General features: G+C 41.0%; 1 protein-coding gene across 3 annotated transcripts in view; it reads left to right on the top strand.

Moving 5' to 3' along the window:
• Positions 1–7,598: 7,598 nt before the first annotated feature.
• Positions 7,599–18,517, top strand: part of CLPX (caseinolytic mitochondrial matrix peptidase chaperone subunit X) — a 36,319-nt gene continuing 25,400 nt past the window's right edge. Inside the window, exons 1-3 of one of the 3 annotated variants that reach the window (XM_082383321.1) lie at positions 7,599–7,964; positions 15,456–15,616; positions 17,277–17,394. In XM_082383321.1, coding sequence (XP_082239447.1) covers positions 7,886–7,964; positions 15,456–15,616; positions 17,277–17,394 — 358 coding nt within the window. In that variant the 5' untranslated portion in view covers positions 7,599–7,885. The remainder of the gene's footprint in view (positions 7,965–15,455; positions 15,617–17,276; positions 17,395–18,517) is intronic. The other 2 variants (XM_082383320.1, XM_082383319.1) reach the window with 2 other exon arrangements.

The following is an 18,517-nucleotide window of genomic DNA, read 5'->3' as shown; positions in this document are numbered from 1 at the left end:
ATTTTTATATTTTATTTTTGGCTGTGTTGGGTCTTCGTTTCTGTGTGAGGGCTTTCTCTAGTTGCGGCGAGCGGGGGCCACTCTTCATTGCGGTGCGCGGGCCTCTTCACTATCGCGGCCTCTCTTGTTGTGGAGCACAGGCTCCAGACGCGCAGGCTCAGTAATTGTGGCTCACGGGCCCAGTTGCTCCGCGGCATGTGGGATCTTCCCAGACCAGGGCTCGAACCCGTGTTCCCTGCATTAGCAGGCAGATTCTCAACCACTGCGCCACCAGGGAAGCCCCCACAAAGGAATTTTTTACATGCATAAAAGGAAAGCCATAAATTACAGCATTGCACAGTAAAAAAAAAAAAAAAAAAAAAAATTAAGCACCTACTGTATACTACGACTCAGAATCCTTTATTCACATTAACCCTAGGGGGTCAGGAGCACCCTGATTTATAGTTGGAAAAAAAGGCTTATGAAGTTAAGTAACTTGCCAGAAGTCACACAGCTGGTGAGTGACCCAGCTAGTAGACACACAGCATTCCTTCTACCCCTGACATCTGTGCCCTTTAGAAAATACTAAACAAGCATTCCTAGCACTGTCTTCAAGATCTGGTACACCAAAAGTTCCAATGGATTAGCTTTAAGAACACTTCCCCCCATCCTACAACCCTTCTACCCCATGGATTCAAAGAGGGAAGCCATGGTGAGTTAGTGCCATCTGCTGACCATCTCCCTGAACATCAGGATGAAGGACATTCCTCTAGCTGAGGACACGGTTGGGGATGGGGGAACCTTGTGCCATCTTAGGTCACCACCCCCCACTCAAGGACAGACCCAGGAGGACGGTGAGCATCTTCTTGTAGAATCCTTGGTCTCCCTACAGTACCAAGGCTGGGCAGTGATTTACTGAGGGAGAAAGTGGTGGTAATTAGAGGAAGCCTAAAATAGAGGCCTTGAGAAATAAAGGAACAGGCTTCTACCACCACAGAAAACACACCTTATTCATTTCGGCAAATAAAACTTAGCACTTCCTGATTCTAGTATTCTAGCAATAAAAATGGATTCCTGAGCCCCACTCCAGACTATTTTATCAAAACCTTCCCTGATGGCGCAGTGGTTAAGAATCCGCCTGCCAATGCAGGAGACGGGTTCGAGCCCTGGTCCGGGAAGATCCCATATGCCGCGGAGCAACTAAGCCCATGCGCCACAACTACTGAGCCTGTGCTCTAGAGCCCGCGAGCCACAGCTACTGAGCCCGCGTGCCGCAACTACTGAAGCATGCGTGCCTAGAGCTCGTGCTCCGCAACAAGAGAAGCTGCCGCAATGAGGAGCCCGCACACCGCAAGGAAGAGTAGCCCCCGCTCATCCCAACTAGAGAAAGCCTGCGCACAGCAACGAAGACCCAACACAAACAAAAAATTAATAAATTAATAAATAAATAAATTTATATTTAAAAAAACCCTTAGGGAAAGGGCCTAGGTGTATTTTTTTTATTTAAAAAAATTTCTTTTTATTTTATTTTTTATAATGATATTCTTGTCTGCTTACATTCTTTTTATTTATGTATGTATGTATGGCTGTGTTGGGTCTTCGTTTCTGTGCGAGGGCTTTCTCTAGTTGTGGCAAGCGGGGGCCACTCTTCATCACGGTGCGCGGGCCTCTCACTATCGCGGCCTCTCTTGTTGTGGAGCACAGGCTCCAGACGCGCAGGCTCAGTAGGTGTGGCTCATGGGCCCAGTTGCTCCGCGGCATGTGGGATCTTCCCAGACCAGGGCTTGAACCCGCGTCCCCTGCATTGGCAGGCAGATTCTCAACCACTGCGCCACCAGGGAAGTCCTGTATTTTTAAAATTAATTAATTAATTAATTATATTTTTGGCTGCGTTGGGTCTTTGTTACTGCGCACGGGCTTTCTCTAGTTGCGACGAGCGGGCTTCTCATTGCGGTGGCTTCTCTTGTTGCGGAGCATGGGCTCTAGGCGCTCAGGCTTCAGTAGTTGTGGCTCACAGGCTCTAGAGCGCAGGCTCAGTAGTTGTGGCGCACGGGCTTAGTTGCTCCGCGGCATGTGGGATCTTCCTGGACCAGGGCTCAAGCCCATGTCCCCTGCATTGGCAGGCAGATTCTTAACCACTGTGCCACCAGGGAAGCCCAGTGTTTGTTTTAACAAACACCCTGGGTCATCCTTAAGAGGAAGAAGGATGGGGGTAGGGGTGGTCACTGCCTTCATGAAACGGCAGCGTTTTAGGCCCTGATGTGAGATATTTCTGGGTAAGGAGTGAAGATTCTGTGACTCTCTAAAATCTTATCAGCTTTTGGAGGAAGATACAGGGAAGTTACGAAACAGTAGTGGAGATTAGGGTATGAATCCTGGTTCTGCTGTGACCTTTGGCAAGTTACTTAAACTCTCTGTGTCTTGATTTTCTTAGCTGCAAAACCAGAATGCAGATAACAGTACCTCACTGGGTTGCTGTGAGAATCAGATGAGAAGGTGGATGTGAAAGCACTTTGTAAAGTTCTATACAATGTTCTCAGTATTACTTTGAGTCTCATACTACTTACAGACATGAGCCTTCTTTTTTTTTTGGTCCTTATCTTTTAAAATATAGATGTTGAGTTCCTGTTATGTGTCTGGCAGGATCAATGTCTGCTGGTCTGAAGAATCAGTGTTCAGCCATGAAAAAGAAATGTCTTTATTCAGAAGATACAGTGATTCCCAACAGAATGATGACTCTCTTAAGAGGCTGTATGAGAATCTCTGGTGGAGGAGAAGGTAAGAGTTTTTCTGTTTATCAAAAAGAGCCTTGGGTTAAAAAAGAAAAGATTGAAAAACACAGTTTTCAAATCAGGAGACGGGCTCTATTTCTCTTTGTTTCTGACTCAGTATGTGACCTTTGTCAAATCCCTGCTTTTTCATAGGCCTGTTTCCTCATGTGAAAAATCCAGTGCTAGATCGGATGACTCGCTGACTCTAACCATAAAAATATTTTTCACTTAGCAAGTCACAGTGTTTACAATCCTGGAGGTAGAATCAAGCATAAAAGGAAAAAGTTTTACATAGAGTGGAGACATAAAATGTTATGTACTTTTAGTTATGTAGTTCACAAAAGGTAAATAACTCAAGAAGTCAACTCAAGTGAAACTATTTGAGCTGGAAAATTATATTTGACTTTTTTTTTTTCAGCTTTGGCAAAATTTTACTATTTCATTGCATATTTTTAGACTATTATTTGTAGTTATTATAGTCCAAGGCAAATAAATTTCCCTTTCTACAAATCTTCTACAGCTTTCAGTGTCCAGGTTTGTCCTTCATTATCCTCTTTCACATTTTGTAACAACCTAGATACTTTTTTTTTTTTTTTTCTTTTTGGCTGCGTTTGGTCTTCGTTGCTGCGTGCAGGCTTTCTCTAGTTGCGGCGGGCGGGGGCTACTCTTGGTTGCAGTGCACGGGCTTCTCATTGCGGTGGTTTCTCTTGTTGCAGAGCACAGGCTCTAGGCGCGCGGGCTTCAGTAGTCACAGTGCGTGGGCTCAGTAGTTGTGGCGCATGGGCTTTGTTGCTCCGCAGCATGTGGGATCTTCCCAGACCAGGGATAGAACCTGTGTCCCCTCTATTGGCAGGCCGATTCTTAACCATTGTGCCACCAGGGAAGTCCCCAACCTAGAAACTTTATTTCAAGTGTAAAACTAATCTTTTCCCATTAATAAACAAGAACATATGCCATTCATTATCCTGTATTTGACTTTCTTTTCAAAGCACCATTAGCCTATCAGAAAAGAGCTGAAAGTAGGTGTGATATGGAAGTATTTTGCTCCAAAGAGCTGATAAGAACACAAGTATTTGCCATCATTCTCCTGATAGAGGATCCATATTGTCACAGGGAAAATCTCAAATGACTCTGTGCTTCCAAATTGAGAAGTTAAGGGGGGGCCTGATAGGAACCTAACCAGAGGTTTCCCATGAAGTACCAAGTGAGAGAGAAGGGTCTTAGTATGCATCTAGAGCCTCACTGCTCTTTGCCCAGACACCAAGCTCTGCTCCATCTCATGGCTACCTGGTCATACCCTGGAGCAAAGACATTGTCCCAACCTGTGAGTTTCAGGTCAGGGAATGTACACTTGTAAAATGGAATATTCTCCTTTGTCATACAGCCACGTGGTTCCTAAAGAATGATCTTTTACATTTGAACCTTTTCTAGCACAGATGATATTTTATTTAAACATGACACTCCTCTGTGCTCAAGTACCAAATGCAAGTCTTGGTATATCCGCATGGTATAAGTTCCCCAATTTGAATAACACTGTAAGATTTATACCATCAAAGAGCCTAGCACAAAGTTAGTGTCCCAATACAGGCTTGTTGGGTGCTGATCCTAATAATCCAGGTACATTCTGACCCACAGAGCATAGTTTGGGGGTGATGCATTGAAACTACCAAATTCATGTTGCCTGTGTGATGAAAGCATTACCAGTCTGATGCCAAAGCCACATGACCTTTGCTCACATTTGATAAAAAGTTAAACCGAGTTTTGTACACCTCCCTTTGTTTTGTACTTTCTAGGACAAAGTCTACACTCTGCTAATCAGGCACCTCCTGAGAATTCCTTCTGGGACACTCAATCAGTTGGATCAACCATTGTATAAATTTGTAGAATTTGTGTCTATTAACACTTCTTTGTCAATTATAATTTGCTCTGATTTTATGTCAGATTTTCTGAAGACACCATCCCAGCTTTCTGCCAAGCTAATGTAGTTGGAAGATAATTACTTAATCAAGTATTTACTGAATTTCTACTGTGTATTCAGCCCACGTTTATAATGAAATACCTGCCTTCAAAGACTCATAGTACAGTTGGGAATACAGGCTAAACACACAAAACATCAGCCCATAAATAAAATTGAATACTCAGTTGTCCTTGGAATGATAGAATATATTATGAAACAATATAAAGATATTCCTATGTCATCATACCAGTGGCACATATTTTTGTTTTACTTACTGTCTTATCTTTCCCCACTAGAATAGAAGCTCCATGAGAGAAACTTTTTTGTTTTGTTCAATGCGATTTCCTCAGTGCCTGGCATGTAATTGGTACTCAATAAGTATTTGTTGACTGAATGAGTAAGTCAAGTTTTTAGAATGGACAGAGAAAGGGAAGGCTTCATGGGGTGCCCCCAGATGAGCCTTGGCTTAACAATGCTTTTATTCAGCTTGCTTTATAGCAATCTATAGATTTTAGCAACCAACTTCTTTATTTCTATAATAAGAAGAAAATGTGTATATAATTGAAATAGAAGGTGGGGTGGAATGAAACAAATTTAAATTGGGTGTTAAGAGTCCATGTGACCTGCTTAGCTTACTGCTACAAGAAGTTTGTCCTAGAATCAGTGGTTTTCAAACATTGTTTTAAAGCAGAACAACTATATTTTCTCTTTTTAAAAAAAATATTTATTAATTTATTTAGTCTGCGCTGGGTCTTAGTTGCAGCACGCTGGATCTTCGTTGCGGCATGCAGGATCTTTTAGTTGTGGCATGTGGGCTTGGACTTCATAGCTGCGGCATGTGGACTCTTAGCTGCGGCATGTGGACTCTTAGCTGTGGCATGCATGCGGGATCTAGTTCCTGGACCAGGGATTGAACCCGGGCCCCCTGCATTGGGAGAGTGGAGTCTTACCCACTGGACTGCCAGGGAAGTCCCACGACTATTTTTTTTTAATTAATTAATTAATTAATTATTTTTGGCTGTGTTGGGTCTTCGTTGCTGCACACGGGCTTTCTCTAGTTGCTGCGCGTGGGGGCTACTCTTTGCTGCGGTGCGCAGGCTGCTCATTGCGGTGGGTTCCCTTGTTGCGGAGCCTGGGCTCTAGGTGCGCAGGCTTCAGTAGTTGTGGCACTCGGGCTCAGTAGTTGTGGCGCACGGGCTTAGTTGCTCCGCGGCATGTGGGATCTTCCCAGACCAGGGCTCGAACCCGTATCCCCTGCATTGGCAGGCGGATTCTTAACCACTGAGCCACCAGGGAAGTCCCCCACGACTATTTTTGCAAACAAAACCGCAATAAATGAAACAGATAAAACCAGAGCTGCTCTGATTGACTTTGGAGGTGGCTTGGAGGAGGATTTGGGGAGGTTCACTCTCTTAGTCCCCTAACCCCCACCAAAGAGCTTTGGCTTCTGAGGGATTCTAGGAACACAGTTTGAAAACAGTGGATTGAAGGAATTTTAGAGTCTCTATTCTCTCAAAATTCTATTCATGAAGGCAGCTGAGTTAAGACCTGGGCTCCCTTCTGGTCTCTGTCACTTTAAGCTGAAGGAGTACCAGGAGTCAGCACCCGGAGAGACAAAAAACCCTATGTGGTCTGGGCCAAGGCCAATGCCCCTTCTCACGGCCAGACCAGGGGAACTAGAAGCCACATTTCTCTGATCCAAGACTGAAGAGGGCTAAATAACTGACTCTGGCTTGGGTGTCGTCGTCCCCCCACCCCCTCCGTCCCCACCCCCTCCTCCGCCAGCTCAGAACTGAAGGTATCCAAGCTCACTTGGCAATTTCTCTGGGCTTTGGAGTTTATTAGAATCTTATATACAAAGTAAATACTCTGGTGCCAACCCAGACGGGAAAAGAGTATGATTCATTTGTCACCATCCTGCACTTTGTCAGCTTTATTTTGGGCTGCGTTGGGTCTTCGTTGTGGGCTTTCTCTAGTTGTGGCAAGCGGGGGCTACTCTTAGTTGCCGTGCGCGGGCTTCTCATTGCGGTGGCTTCTCTCGTTGCGGAGCATGGGTCTCTAGGCTTCAGTAGTTGTGGCTTGCAGGCTCTAGAGTGCAGGCTCAGTAGTTGTGGTGCACGGGGTTAGTTGCTCTGCAGCATGTGGGATCTTCCCGGCCCAGGGCTTGAACCCGTGTCCCCTGCATTGGCAGGTGGATTCTTAACCACTGCGCCACCAGGGAAGCCCTGATCTGCTTTAGATATCTAGAGAGGAACCAGCCAAACAGAGGTCTAAGAGTAACAGGAGAGAGATTCATGAAGTAACTATTTACCAGGGTGTGCTCAGGTTTAAGGGAACGGACAAAGGATTGTAAAGCACCCAGGGACTAGCAACGGCCTGAAGAGTCATCACCACTAGGCTTGAAAAAACAAGGAAAGAGAGCTGTCATCCAACAGTTGTTGCTTGAGGAACTTGGTAAAAAATACTACCACTTACATGTTTCAAGTCAGGAAACCAAAGATAAGGGAAAGATAAGGAACACAGGATGGGAAACCCCCGAAGGGAGGACCTTATCGACTCTTACAGAATCGGCGGCTTTCTAGACTCCTCCTGCGGCCGGCTAAGCCACCGGTCTCACTTTGACCTTCCCAGCCACCAGTAGAAAATGACCAGTTTACTCTTACGAGCTGGGACTACAACTCCCGGCATGCACCTCTCCGCTACGAACGCAAACTTCTCAACGCTAAGATAAAGCGACTTCCGGAAGAATTGTGGGTCGGGACTTGTAGTTCCGCATGGGGGGAGGTCGGCCTTCTGCCGTAGCGTGCTCATTGGCGCCCAAGTCACCGCCCCCTTCCCCTCGCCTACGTCGGTGTCACACGCACGCACGCGCGGCGCGTGCCCCCGCCCCCTCCCTAGGCCTAGAACGCAGGCGCGCGCAAGCCCCCGTGGGCCCGGTAGGCTGGCAGGGTGCGGGGGGAGGAGAAGGGGGAGGGGAGGGGGGTGTTAGGTGTCTATTCAGTAGACGGCTGTGGGGCACTAAGAGTGCGAAGGCACTGCTGCCAGGCGGGTGATCTCTGCCCTGGGCCTAGAACCGACAGGAGAGTCCGGAGCCAAGCCAGCGAACCCCGCGAGTAGCAGTCGGCCGCTGAGACCCGGAGGGCGGCAGGGGCGAAGCCCCAGCCTAGGCCCCGCGGAGATGTCGGGCTGCGGCGCTTGTACTTGCGGCGCCACAGCCGCGCGGCTCATCAGCTCCTCGCTCGCCTCCGCGCCAAGAGGTAACGAAGTAGTCCCTCACCTGAGCTCTTGACCCAGCAGTGTCCCAGCCGGCGGCGGTGGGGACCCCGGGGAGGGCGAGAGGCCTCCCCCACCCCGAGGGTATGAGGAGGTGCTCGGTGCTTCGCCTGGTAACCCCCTCTTTCTCCGTGGCATGGGTCTCTGCCAACCTCTGGATCAGCTGGTTTTCACATTTGAAGTGCAGCCCTCGGGTTCCCCCACCCTCCCGCTTTCAGGCCCTCTGACTTTGGGCCCAGAATGTGGTCGCTTCGCAGAAACCCTGAAAGAGGCACGCAGTGCTCCGTTCGTTAAAAAGTGTCCCCAGACCCCACTCCGCAGGTGACTGCCGCCTGCCCTGGCTGCGGCTCCTCTGCCGCAGCCCGGCCGGGTTCTCCTCGGGTCTGTCGCGGGCTGCGTGAAGGGCCCGGATAAGGAGCCGCCACTGTTGGGGTCCCCCCGGGGCCGCGGGGCGCCGAGCGGGCCGTCCCGGGCGCAGGCCGCGCGGGGGCCGCGGTGTCACAGTCATTGTGCTGCCGCTCACACCGGGACGTTAAGCGGACTCGCACTACTTTTCGGGGGCCGCAGCAAAGCGCCCGGGGAGATGGAAATTCCCGCAGAAATTGTTTCTGAAGGGCTTAGGTGTCTCAGGAGTCAGTCGTTTGCCGGATTTCCTAACTTGACAGTCCCAAGTAGTTTTTTAAGGGTGGCGCTTGTTTACCTTTCCTTTCTGTTTATCAGGAGCTGTGCAAGAGTGGCAACCCCAGCCAAGAGATTCCGGAAAAGAAACCATTTTTCTCTTCCCTAAATCTATGAATAGCAGACAAAGAGGCTATATCCTGTTATAATCACTAACTTCTAGACAAATTCGTTTTGTTTTGGATTATCAGTTTATGATCTTTGGATTAGAAAAAAAAAAAAGCCTCCTTTTCGGAATTTTTAGCTTCACTGTAAAATCCTTACAGTTTACTAAATGTTTATTTTCCAACAGTTTGTTTAACAGAGGGATTCAATGAGGTTGTGTGGGCAGAAGCATTTTGTAAAATGGTACATAAATGTAAAGGAGTGAATTTAGTCCCAGGACACTGTTAATCCTGAACAAGTAGACATCCCTATTCCAGGAATATGAGTTGCAAACAGTCGAAAGTGACAGATATTTAAATTCATTTATTTGACAAATTTGTTGAGGGCTTACTATGTGTCAGGCCCTGCTTTGGTGCTGGAGATGGAGGGGTGAATAAGTCCTCATCTTCGAGTTTAGAGGAATAGACAAAGAATAATATTGTTTCTGGCCCTGTATAAAGGTATGTGTGTGTTCTCCTTGGGCAGGGAAGGCTTCTTTGACAACATTCTTTGTCTCTATCAATTGTCCCTGAAAACTGTGAGTTATAGGGACTGTGCAGCTATTTGTTTATTTTTCTTTTCAAAACAACAGTTGCTTTCAAAATTAAATCTATCATTAGGTAAATCAGCAAAAACTAATGACTTATTTAGGAATTATCTATTTGTTTCTCAGTTAATACAAGTTTACTAGAGGTTTTCAGAAATACCAAACCATAATTTTCACTGTAAAGGAGTAAATTAAACCTAAAATATGAGACATTACCCAATATCATTATAGAGTTTAATATTTTTATATGACAATGAAACAGCAAATGGTTTTCACATGGATTTGAGACTTTCCCAAAGCTAAATTACATAAAATGTTTGTTTTACATGGTAGAAACTCTAAAAGTATACATAAGTCTACAAGAATATAAAGATGTATTTTTTTTAAGGCCTGAAAAACCTTGAAGAGGGTTATTTTTATTTAGAATTCTTGGAAAGAGGAAGAGAGGTGAAAGATAGAAAAATCAGAATTGAACTTTAGCTAGTTTATTATTCTTATGTACAGAGTTAAGAATTTCAGCAACATAATTTAAACGAATAAAAATAATTTCATCAATATAGTCTTCTAACAGGAAATTTGTACAATTAATTAAGAATAAAAGGGGAGATTTCAGAGCTCCTCTGAAGTACAGTGCTATTCTCTATTTCTATTGGTTTATCTGTCATGTTAGACATTAAAAAATTTTTTTTTTTAGACTTTAAAAATTTTAAATGGTAGTTTGAAAAATTAATTTGATAAATTGTCATACTAGACACTGGATCTGTTTTCTTTTCCTGTTGGGCTATGTGTATCCAATTTAATATGTTTTTCTTCACTATTCTCTTTGAATATGAAACCTATAGTAAAGTAAAATTTTTAAATATTTTTTCTACTTGAATTGCTGGTGGTTTCAATATTGATGTATATTTTTTAAAATGTACTTTGCATATATAACAGTCAGTTTGCATTCTAAATATATGCATTCAGAAATGTTTGATTCCATTTAAAAAAATTCTGAGTGACAAATACTTGGTTTGAATTTGGCTGTGAGAATTGTGTGATCCTGTGTAACTCCCTTGATTTCTGGATGCTTTCTGTTCTTGTCCATTGAAAGGGTGCCACCTCATGAAGGTATAAATGAAGATTTGAAGATGCTCAAACATGTTGGTGGGCTTCCATAATTTTCATGATAGTTACATAATGTGCCTAGCTTAACAGTTTTTAGCTAGATTTTAATTCCCTCCCTCCCTCTCTCTCTCTCTCTCTCTCTCTCTCTCTCTCTCTCTCTCTTTTTCTCTCTCTCTCTCTCCCCCCCTCTCTCGTAGTTAAATCCAATACGAATTAAATAAGACAAAGTGAGTAAATGATAGAGCATCTTTATTTCTAGAATAGCACACTGTTTCCTTATCAACATTTCTCTTTTCTTGGGCATGTTCATCTTCAGACCAGCAGACTAGTAGTCTTAGTGAAAACCTATCAAACGTTTTTAAACTTGAGGAAAGCTATAATAGGAGTGATGTTATTTTTCTTTATTAAGAAGTATTCAGTATTCCTGAAGTAATAACTTGGGCATAAAATAAAAATTTGAGATTATTAAAAGCAGTAAGCATTTACTAAGTTGCCAGCATTGTTTGCGAGTTTTTGTTGAATTTTGTTTCCAATTTGTGTTGGAGGTTAGAGGACAGGTGTTTAAGAGAGCATTTAACTTGATTTGCCATTTCATCAGTTGTTACACACTTAAACTATTGTCACTACAAATAGATAGTTTTAAATTTTCATTAGTTCTTTTGCTCTATTTCTAAAATGCAAATTAAAGATCGTTTAATCTTTTAAGCTGAATCATTTGTATGTTTTTGGAGAATGCTTAGTTCAAGATTGAATATAGGAAGTCAAGTATTTAGAAATTGAATAAATTACCCTCCAAGTTCTTAATAGCCCTAAAATCGTTGTACCTTATTCTAGTATATATTTTTTAAAAAACAACTGCCCTGAAACTCAAAGCTTTATCCTTATGACAGAAGTTTTGTAACAGGTTTAACTTTTGACTGTCTTCTGTGATTGCTGCCAAGTACTCTTTCGAAACATACTGCACATAAATACTTCCCTTTTTGGCTTTTAGGGGTTTTTCACCGGGGTTCACAGGCTTCCAAAGGGCCCAGGGATAGAATTCAGAGGTTCTTTGAACTTCATTTTCACTAATCTGAGTGAAGGATAGCATTTCCTTCAGTTACGAATGTAGGCAACACACCACAGTAGTATTAGCAATACCTGTGGATTTGTCACCAATCAAAATCACAGATATTTTCATATCACATTACACTACTGGTATCTCAAAATATTGTTTATACTTTACTACTTTGAAATCATGGTAGTTACATTAAAAGCTGTTAAATCTTATTTAATTTTGTTAAGAAGAATATTTTTAAAGAGAAAAACAAATACCGTATGCTAACACATATATATGGAATCTAAAAAAAAAAAAATGGTCATGAAGAACCTAGGGGCAAGACGGGAATAAAGACACAGACCTACTAGAGAATGGACTTGAGGATACGGGGAGGGGGAAGGGTAAGCTGGGATAAAGTGAGAGAGTGGCATGGACATATGTACACTACCAAATGTAAAATAGATAGCTAGTGGGAAGCTGCCTCACAGCACAGGGAGATCAGCTTGGTGCTTTGTGACCACCTAGAGGGGTGGGATAGGGAGGGTGGGAGGGAGACGCAAGAGGGAGGGGATATGGGGATATATGTATATGTATAGCTGATTCACTTTGTTATAAAGCAGAAACTAACACACCATTGTAAAGCAATTATACTCCAATAAAGATGTTAAAAAAATTTTTTTTTAATATTTTGATAACTACTTCAGGATAATTGGTTTCCTTTGTTATGTATTTTATTCTGTACATTTAAAAACATTCTGGGGCTTCCCTGGTGGCACAGTGGTTAGGAATCTGCCTGCCAGTGCAAGGGACACAGGTTCGTGCCCTGGTCCGGGAAGATCCCACATGCCGCGGGGCAACTAAGCCCATGCGCCACAACTACTGAGCCTGTGCTCTAGAGCCCACGAGCCACAACTACTGAGGCCCATGTTCCACAACTACTGAAACCCGTGTGCCACAACTACTGAAACCCGTGCGCCTAGAGCCCGTGCTCCGCAACAAGAGAAGCCACCGCAATGAGAAGCCCGCACACTGCAACAAAGAGTAGCCCCTGCTCTCAGCAACTAGAGAAAACCCCCGTGTAGCAGCGAAGACCCAAGGCAGCCAAAAATTAAATAAATTAATAAATAAATAAATTTATTAAAAAAGAAATTCTGAATAGGCCTCACCAGACTGCCAAAGGGCACAAAAAAGGGTTAGAAACTCCTGATTGGGTTGCTGCAATAATTTCTGTGAGGATTTTATATGATTGGTGAATGACTGGTCATTTAAATTGTTTTCTACAGTGGTTTTAAAAAGTGGGGTCCTCAAACCAGCAGCATCAGCATCACCTGGGAACTTGTTAGAAATGCATTCTTGGGTCCCACCTCATACCTTCTGAATCAGAACCAGGGAAGATCCCCTGCAGCCTGTGTTTTAACAAGTTCTCCAGGTGATTCTAATGCATGCCCAAGTTTGAGACCCAGAGGTTTAGTATTTATAGCATCTTGTTGGTGTAGCCCTTAGATTATATCAATAGAATATTACAACAGCTCTTCAGTACCATACCATCAGGGCCAGCAAAGAAATTCTTAAATTTAGATTTTTAAATGATATGAACATGTTTCTCAGATAGTATTTTCTGTGGTGATTGTATGGTTGCATTGGTTTCGTATGTTACTTGATAAATTATTTAAGGTGAAGGACACTTTTTCTTTCTATTCAAGTAGATTTTAAAAGGATCATGTTCATAATTTTTATCTCTCTTAAATTCCCAAAGATAATTTTCTTTCAGCTTATTTTCTAATAATATTAGATATTGTAAATTGTTAAATACTATTTTAAAAGATGTACTGTAAGTGGGAAATAATACACTCTATCTGATACTTCAGGGCTAAGTTTTGTTCTAAACATCCAAGTACAAATAGCCTCACATAAAGCTTGTTACAATTGTAGTTTTCTTTGTGAATACATCATAAAGGTTCAATTAAAAAGTTACCCTTGTTACATAGATTATAATAAATTATTGTATTATGCTACCTTTCATATTAACTTATAATGGATGTTTTCAAGCACACACAAAATAGAACACTGAACCCCAAAATACCTGTCACCCAGCCTCAAGGTGCATTCAACTTTCTGCATTCTTGATTTCATCTATCCCTCTCCTCCATGACTTTTTCTAGACTTGCTTTCTAGATTGACATAGTCTTTAAATCATATTATGTCCTTGGAAAAACATTAATGTTTAGCTTAAATTTCATAAACTACCTTAGATCTCATTCTAATGAGAGAGTAATAGCTAACATAATTTACTGCAAAAAATGGAAATGTTACACTTGAGAAAATTTGAAATGTCTTTTGAAGATGTTTCTTAGAAGGAAAACATCAAATGTAGTTTTTTGGTTTTTTTTTTCCTCATTAATAGTCAAGCTTAATAGTATTAAGCAAAATTTTACACTCTTTGGGTTAGGGACTGAGATGTCATAATCCTTTTTTGGTGTTCTTTGTGAATTTATATAGAAATGAGAAAATTTGTTTCCTCTTACTTGTATCTTTCCTGAGTAGTTCGGTGGGTTCATTTTTGTACTTCGTGGAACTGGAGATGGCCTGTGGTGATAAGTAAAGAAACTAGTTCTAACAGTAAAGAAACTAGTTCTAACAGTAAAGAAACTAGTTCTAACAGTGTACAAAATTGTGTTGGAAAATGGGAGTCGTTAAAAAACCAGTTATATAATTAAGCAGTTGGTTTTGAATTGTTTGACGTACATAATTTTAAGCCAGTTTTTGCATTTGGATATAATATATACAAGTGTGCATGATCTTTTAAAAGCCCTAACAGGTGTGGGAATGAAAATTTAAGTCCTGAGTTGTGAATTTTGCAGGGAATAAAATGAGGGAGGGAAAATCAGTTTCTTAAATTTATCTAAATGTTAACACCTTGGTTGTTTATTACCTCCTAATAACACTCTGCTGGGAAACTTCCTTCTTGGGGATTCATTAATGTATATTATAGCTTATGCAAGATTCTGAATAGCTCTAGGGTACTGAAGTCTATGGAATTTTGTTTAACCTATTGTATGACCATTCAGTTTTCTTGTGTAGGGAACAGTCTTTTAAAGACCAGCTTGGGAAATGCTGCCTTATGGGAGTATGGCTCTTTTGCCATTGACTATAATTTATTCGGAGGCCTGTTTTGTATTTATATGCAAAAAAGCAGGAGCCAGCAAACAATGGCCCCATGGAACAAATCCAGCCACACCCATTTGTTTACATATTGTTTACACTTGCTTTCACGTTACAGGGAGAACTAATGAGATTGAGAATACATATATGGCCCACAAAGCTGAAAATACTTAACTATCCTCGTCTTTTACAGAAAAAGTTTGCCAAATAAGTCAGTGATTAACCTATGTCTTTTCTAAGAATTTTAACTTCAAATATGGCAAAAGGTTAAAATGTTTGAAAGCTGGATGGTGGTTACACAATATTTTTTTATTGAAATGTATTTCTCTTTTCTATAGGATTGAAATATTTTATTAAAACATGTGATTTAATGAATAGCACATAACTTTTAAAAGAACATTTGAAATTTGTTGCCATTGTTGCAGATATTACCCCCATATAACCAAAGAGACAGATGAGTTCACGTCAATTGTTTATTCTCATTGGTAGAAATAATATAAGATGTATAAGAATATAGGACATAAATGGCCTTTTTCCCCTACAGGTGAGGCAGATGTTGAACTACTTATTTTTCACACTTTGAAAGAGCCATTCATTGTTATGACCTGGGTGGTCTTTCCTTACTTCCAAAGCACAGGTCAGGCCAGTTTTTGAAGATGGTGTAACCAGTTTGTACTACTGCTGTGAAGACTATAGCTTTTTCAACCTCCTTTATGCTTGAGGGATTTTTGTCCCCAGGGGACTTATTGAAGGTGTGTTAATATTTGATGTGTAGACTAAATTTCATTGTATTTTCAGGTATTTCTTGTGGTCGCATTCATATACCAGTTTTAGGAAGGCTTGGGACCTTTGAAACTCTGCTTCTACGAAGAGCTCCTTTTAGAGCCTTTACAGAAACACCAGCATACTTTGCTTCAAAAGATGGGATGAGTAAAGATGGCTCTGGAGATGGAAATAAGGTATTTTATCTTTATTGGCATCTATATACATATTTGAGTTCCCTCATTTAAACAATTAAATATAATAATACTACTCTGTATTTCATTGGTTTGTATGTTTTCTGTAGGAAATGTGAAATATATAAAATGATCTGAAGAATTTTACATATTTTTAAAAAAAATAAATTTATTTATTTATTTATTTTTTGGCTGCATTGGGTCTTTGTTGCTGCGCGCGGGCTTTCTCTAGTTGTGGCAAGTGGGGGCTACTTTTGGTTGCGGTGCGCGGGCTTCTCACTGCAGTGGCTTCTCTTGTTGCGGAGCACGGGCACTAGTTGTACGGGCTTCAGTAGTTGTGGCTTGCGGGCTTAGTAGTTGGGCTCTAGAGCGCATCCGTACTTGTGGCACACGGGCTTAGTTGCTCCACGGCATGTGGGATCTTCCTGGACCAGGGATCGAACCCGTGTCCCCTGCATTGGCAGGCGGATTCTAACCACTGTGCCACCAGGGAAGTCCCTACATATTTTTATTTTGTGTATCAGTCTGAGCCATAAAATAGTTTGATAAGCATTGCACTTAGTAAGCAGTAGTTAAAATTTCTAACACCCCAAAGCAGTAAAGAAGCTTCATTAAGGCGTAGAGAACGGACATGTGGACACAGGCGGGGAAGAGGAGGGAGGGACAAATTGGGAGATTAGGATTGACATATATACACTACCATGCGTAAAATAGATAGCTAGTGGGAACATTCTATAAAGCACAGGAAGCTCAGCTCAGTGTTCTGTGACCACCTAGATGGGTGAGATGGAGGAGGGTGGGAGGGAGGTCCAAGAGGGAGGGGGTATATGTATATATATAGCTGATTCATTTCATTGTACAGCAGAAACTAACACAACATTCTAAAGGAATTATACTCCAATAAAAAAAAACAACTATGTAGTCAGTCTCATGGTTGGTTGGATTGGGAATAACCATCATTTTCTGCTTCCACACAGGTCTTACAAGTCATGATAGTATAAACCTTACTTCATCCTCTACCTAAAAATCTTAGATATCTGTATGACTTAATGTTAGGCTACTCTGTAGCTAGCAAGTAGATGATTGGTGATTGTATTAGGTCAGTGAGTTATCAATTTTTTTTTATTATGTGAATTTGACTAACACTTGAGTTATTAATATATGTGAGACAAAATGCTAGGTGCTTTCATATCCACACTTAATCCTAACAATGACCCTCTAAAGTAGGTGAAATTATCCCCATTTTAGAGATGATAAAAGTTAGATTCAAGAAAGTTGAGTCACTACTTGCCAAGATAATAACTCCTGATTCAATTTCATTGAAATGAAGTTTTTTACCTATAGTAACTTTTTTTTAGTTACTAGTGCTTATTGATTTTTTTCCCTTAGTGTTTATTGATTGTCATTGCAGAAAAGCTAATTATTATACATGCCGGCACATACCATGTAAAGAAGGAATGCAGTAAATATATGTATTTACTAGAACTGATTTTATTTTTTTTATACCAGTGATAGTAGAGCTATAGATTATACTAATAATTCCATTCTAAAAATTGTAAAAATTATAAGATTACAAACAATATTGTTTATACTTAAGTTACATGGTGGTTGCCTGAAAGTAATAATTGACTCTTTCTTTTTTTTTTTCTTCCACAAACATTAGAAATCAGCAAGTGAGGGAAGCAGTAAGAAGTCAAGCTCTGGGAATTCTGGGAAAGGTGGAAACCAGCTTCGCTGTCCTAAATGTGGCGACTTGTGCACGCATGTAGAGACCTTTGTGTGTAAGTATTACTTCTTCTATTGTTCTTCTTTTTCCCTGCCTTTTCTGTAAGTCGTTAATTGCATTATATACGTTGTATAAACATATACGTTATAAATACATACATTATATAAACCAGAATTATTTTCTTCCTGAACTTACGTTAGTCTTTTACGTTCACCAGATACTAAAAATCTCCTGGACTAGTAATGCTTTGCACTGTGGTATAAGGTAATGTAAGAAAACTCTGCTTCGTTATTTTGCTTACATGTGTTTATTTTAAATTTGGATTTTGTGGGTTTTCATGTATGTAACCATTAAGCTGGAGAAGAAGCAAGGCTTATTTATTCTGTATTTGTTCTTCAAATACCTATTAAGCATCTCATATAGCAGGAGATTATCAGTTATTCAAATATTAAGGTATTTTCCCTCTCTGAGTACTTACCAGAGGTGCTAAGTCCTCAGTTCTAGGAAGTGTCTGATAATTATTAGTGATTCAGACACTAAGAGAAGGAAGACATCAATAGTCCTATTTTTGCTGTTAGTGTCAGTAACTATTTCTGAAATGCAGAGATGCTACTGCTGATATTTTATTTAATGAATCAGATAAATCATTTCCTACATGATTAGAGTTGATGGTAATGACTCAAGAGTGAATTACTTTGCACTACCATGGTACCTGCTATACTATCCAATTGTGAAAAGATTGATGGTCAGGTTTGGCAGAAGTTTCAGTTTCTGATGATTAGCTAGAGAGGATTCTCTATATTCTAACTCAAATATTGAGACTTCAGTTACATTTTCACATCTATCATTAATATTAATTGGCCACTATATGAAAAAGTATTACATGTAGCATATCTTTACAGTTTTGGAAAGACCTTTAAAGTGGTACCATTCTATATGAGGTTCTCTTCGTGGCTTTGCCTCGTAAGAGATCAAAGAGAAGAATCAGTATGAATGAAAATTAATTTGGATTGCAACATAAAATGAAAGTGGTAGAATTGGATGATATAACTTCTAAATAACATTTACTATTAACACATTTGGTGTCATATAATAAAATTCCAAAAAGTCTGAGGATTGCTCAATTCATACTGGCAGTGTCATATTACATATGTTTTAATCAAGAAAATTTCCATTTT

The sequence above is a fragment of the Balaenoptera borealis genome, assembly GCF_965194805.1.
Source record: "Balaenoptera borealis genome assembly, chromosome: 3".
Lineage (NCBI taxonomy): Eukaryota > Metazoa > Chordata > Mammalia > Artiodactyla > Balaenopteridae > Balaenoptera > Balaenoptera borealis.
The sequence above is the reverse complement of the archived record's forward strand: the minus strand, read 5'-3'. Positions and strand labels throughout refer to the sequence as shown.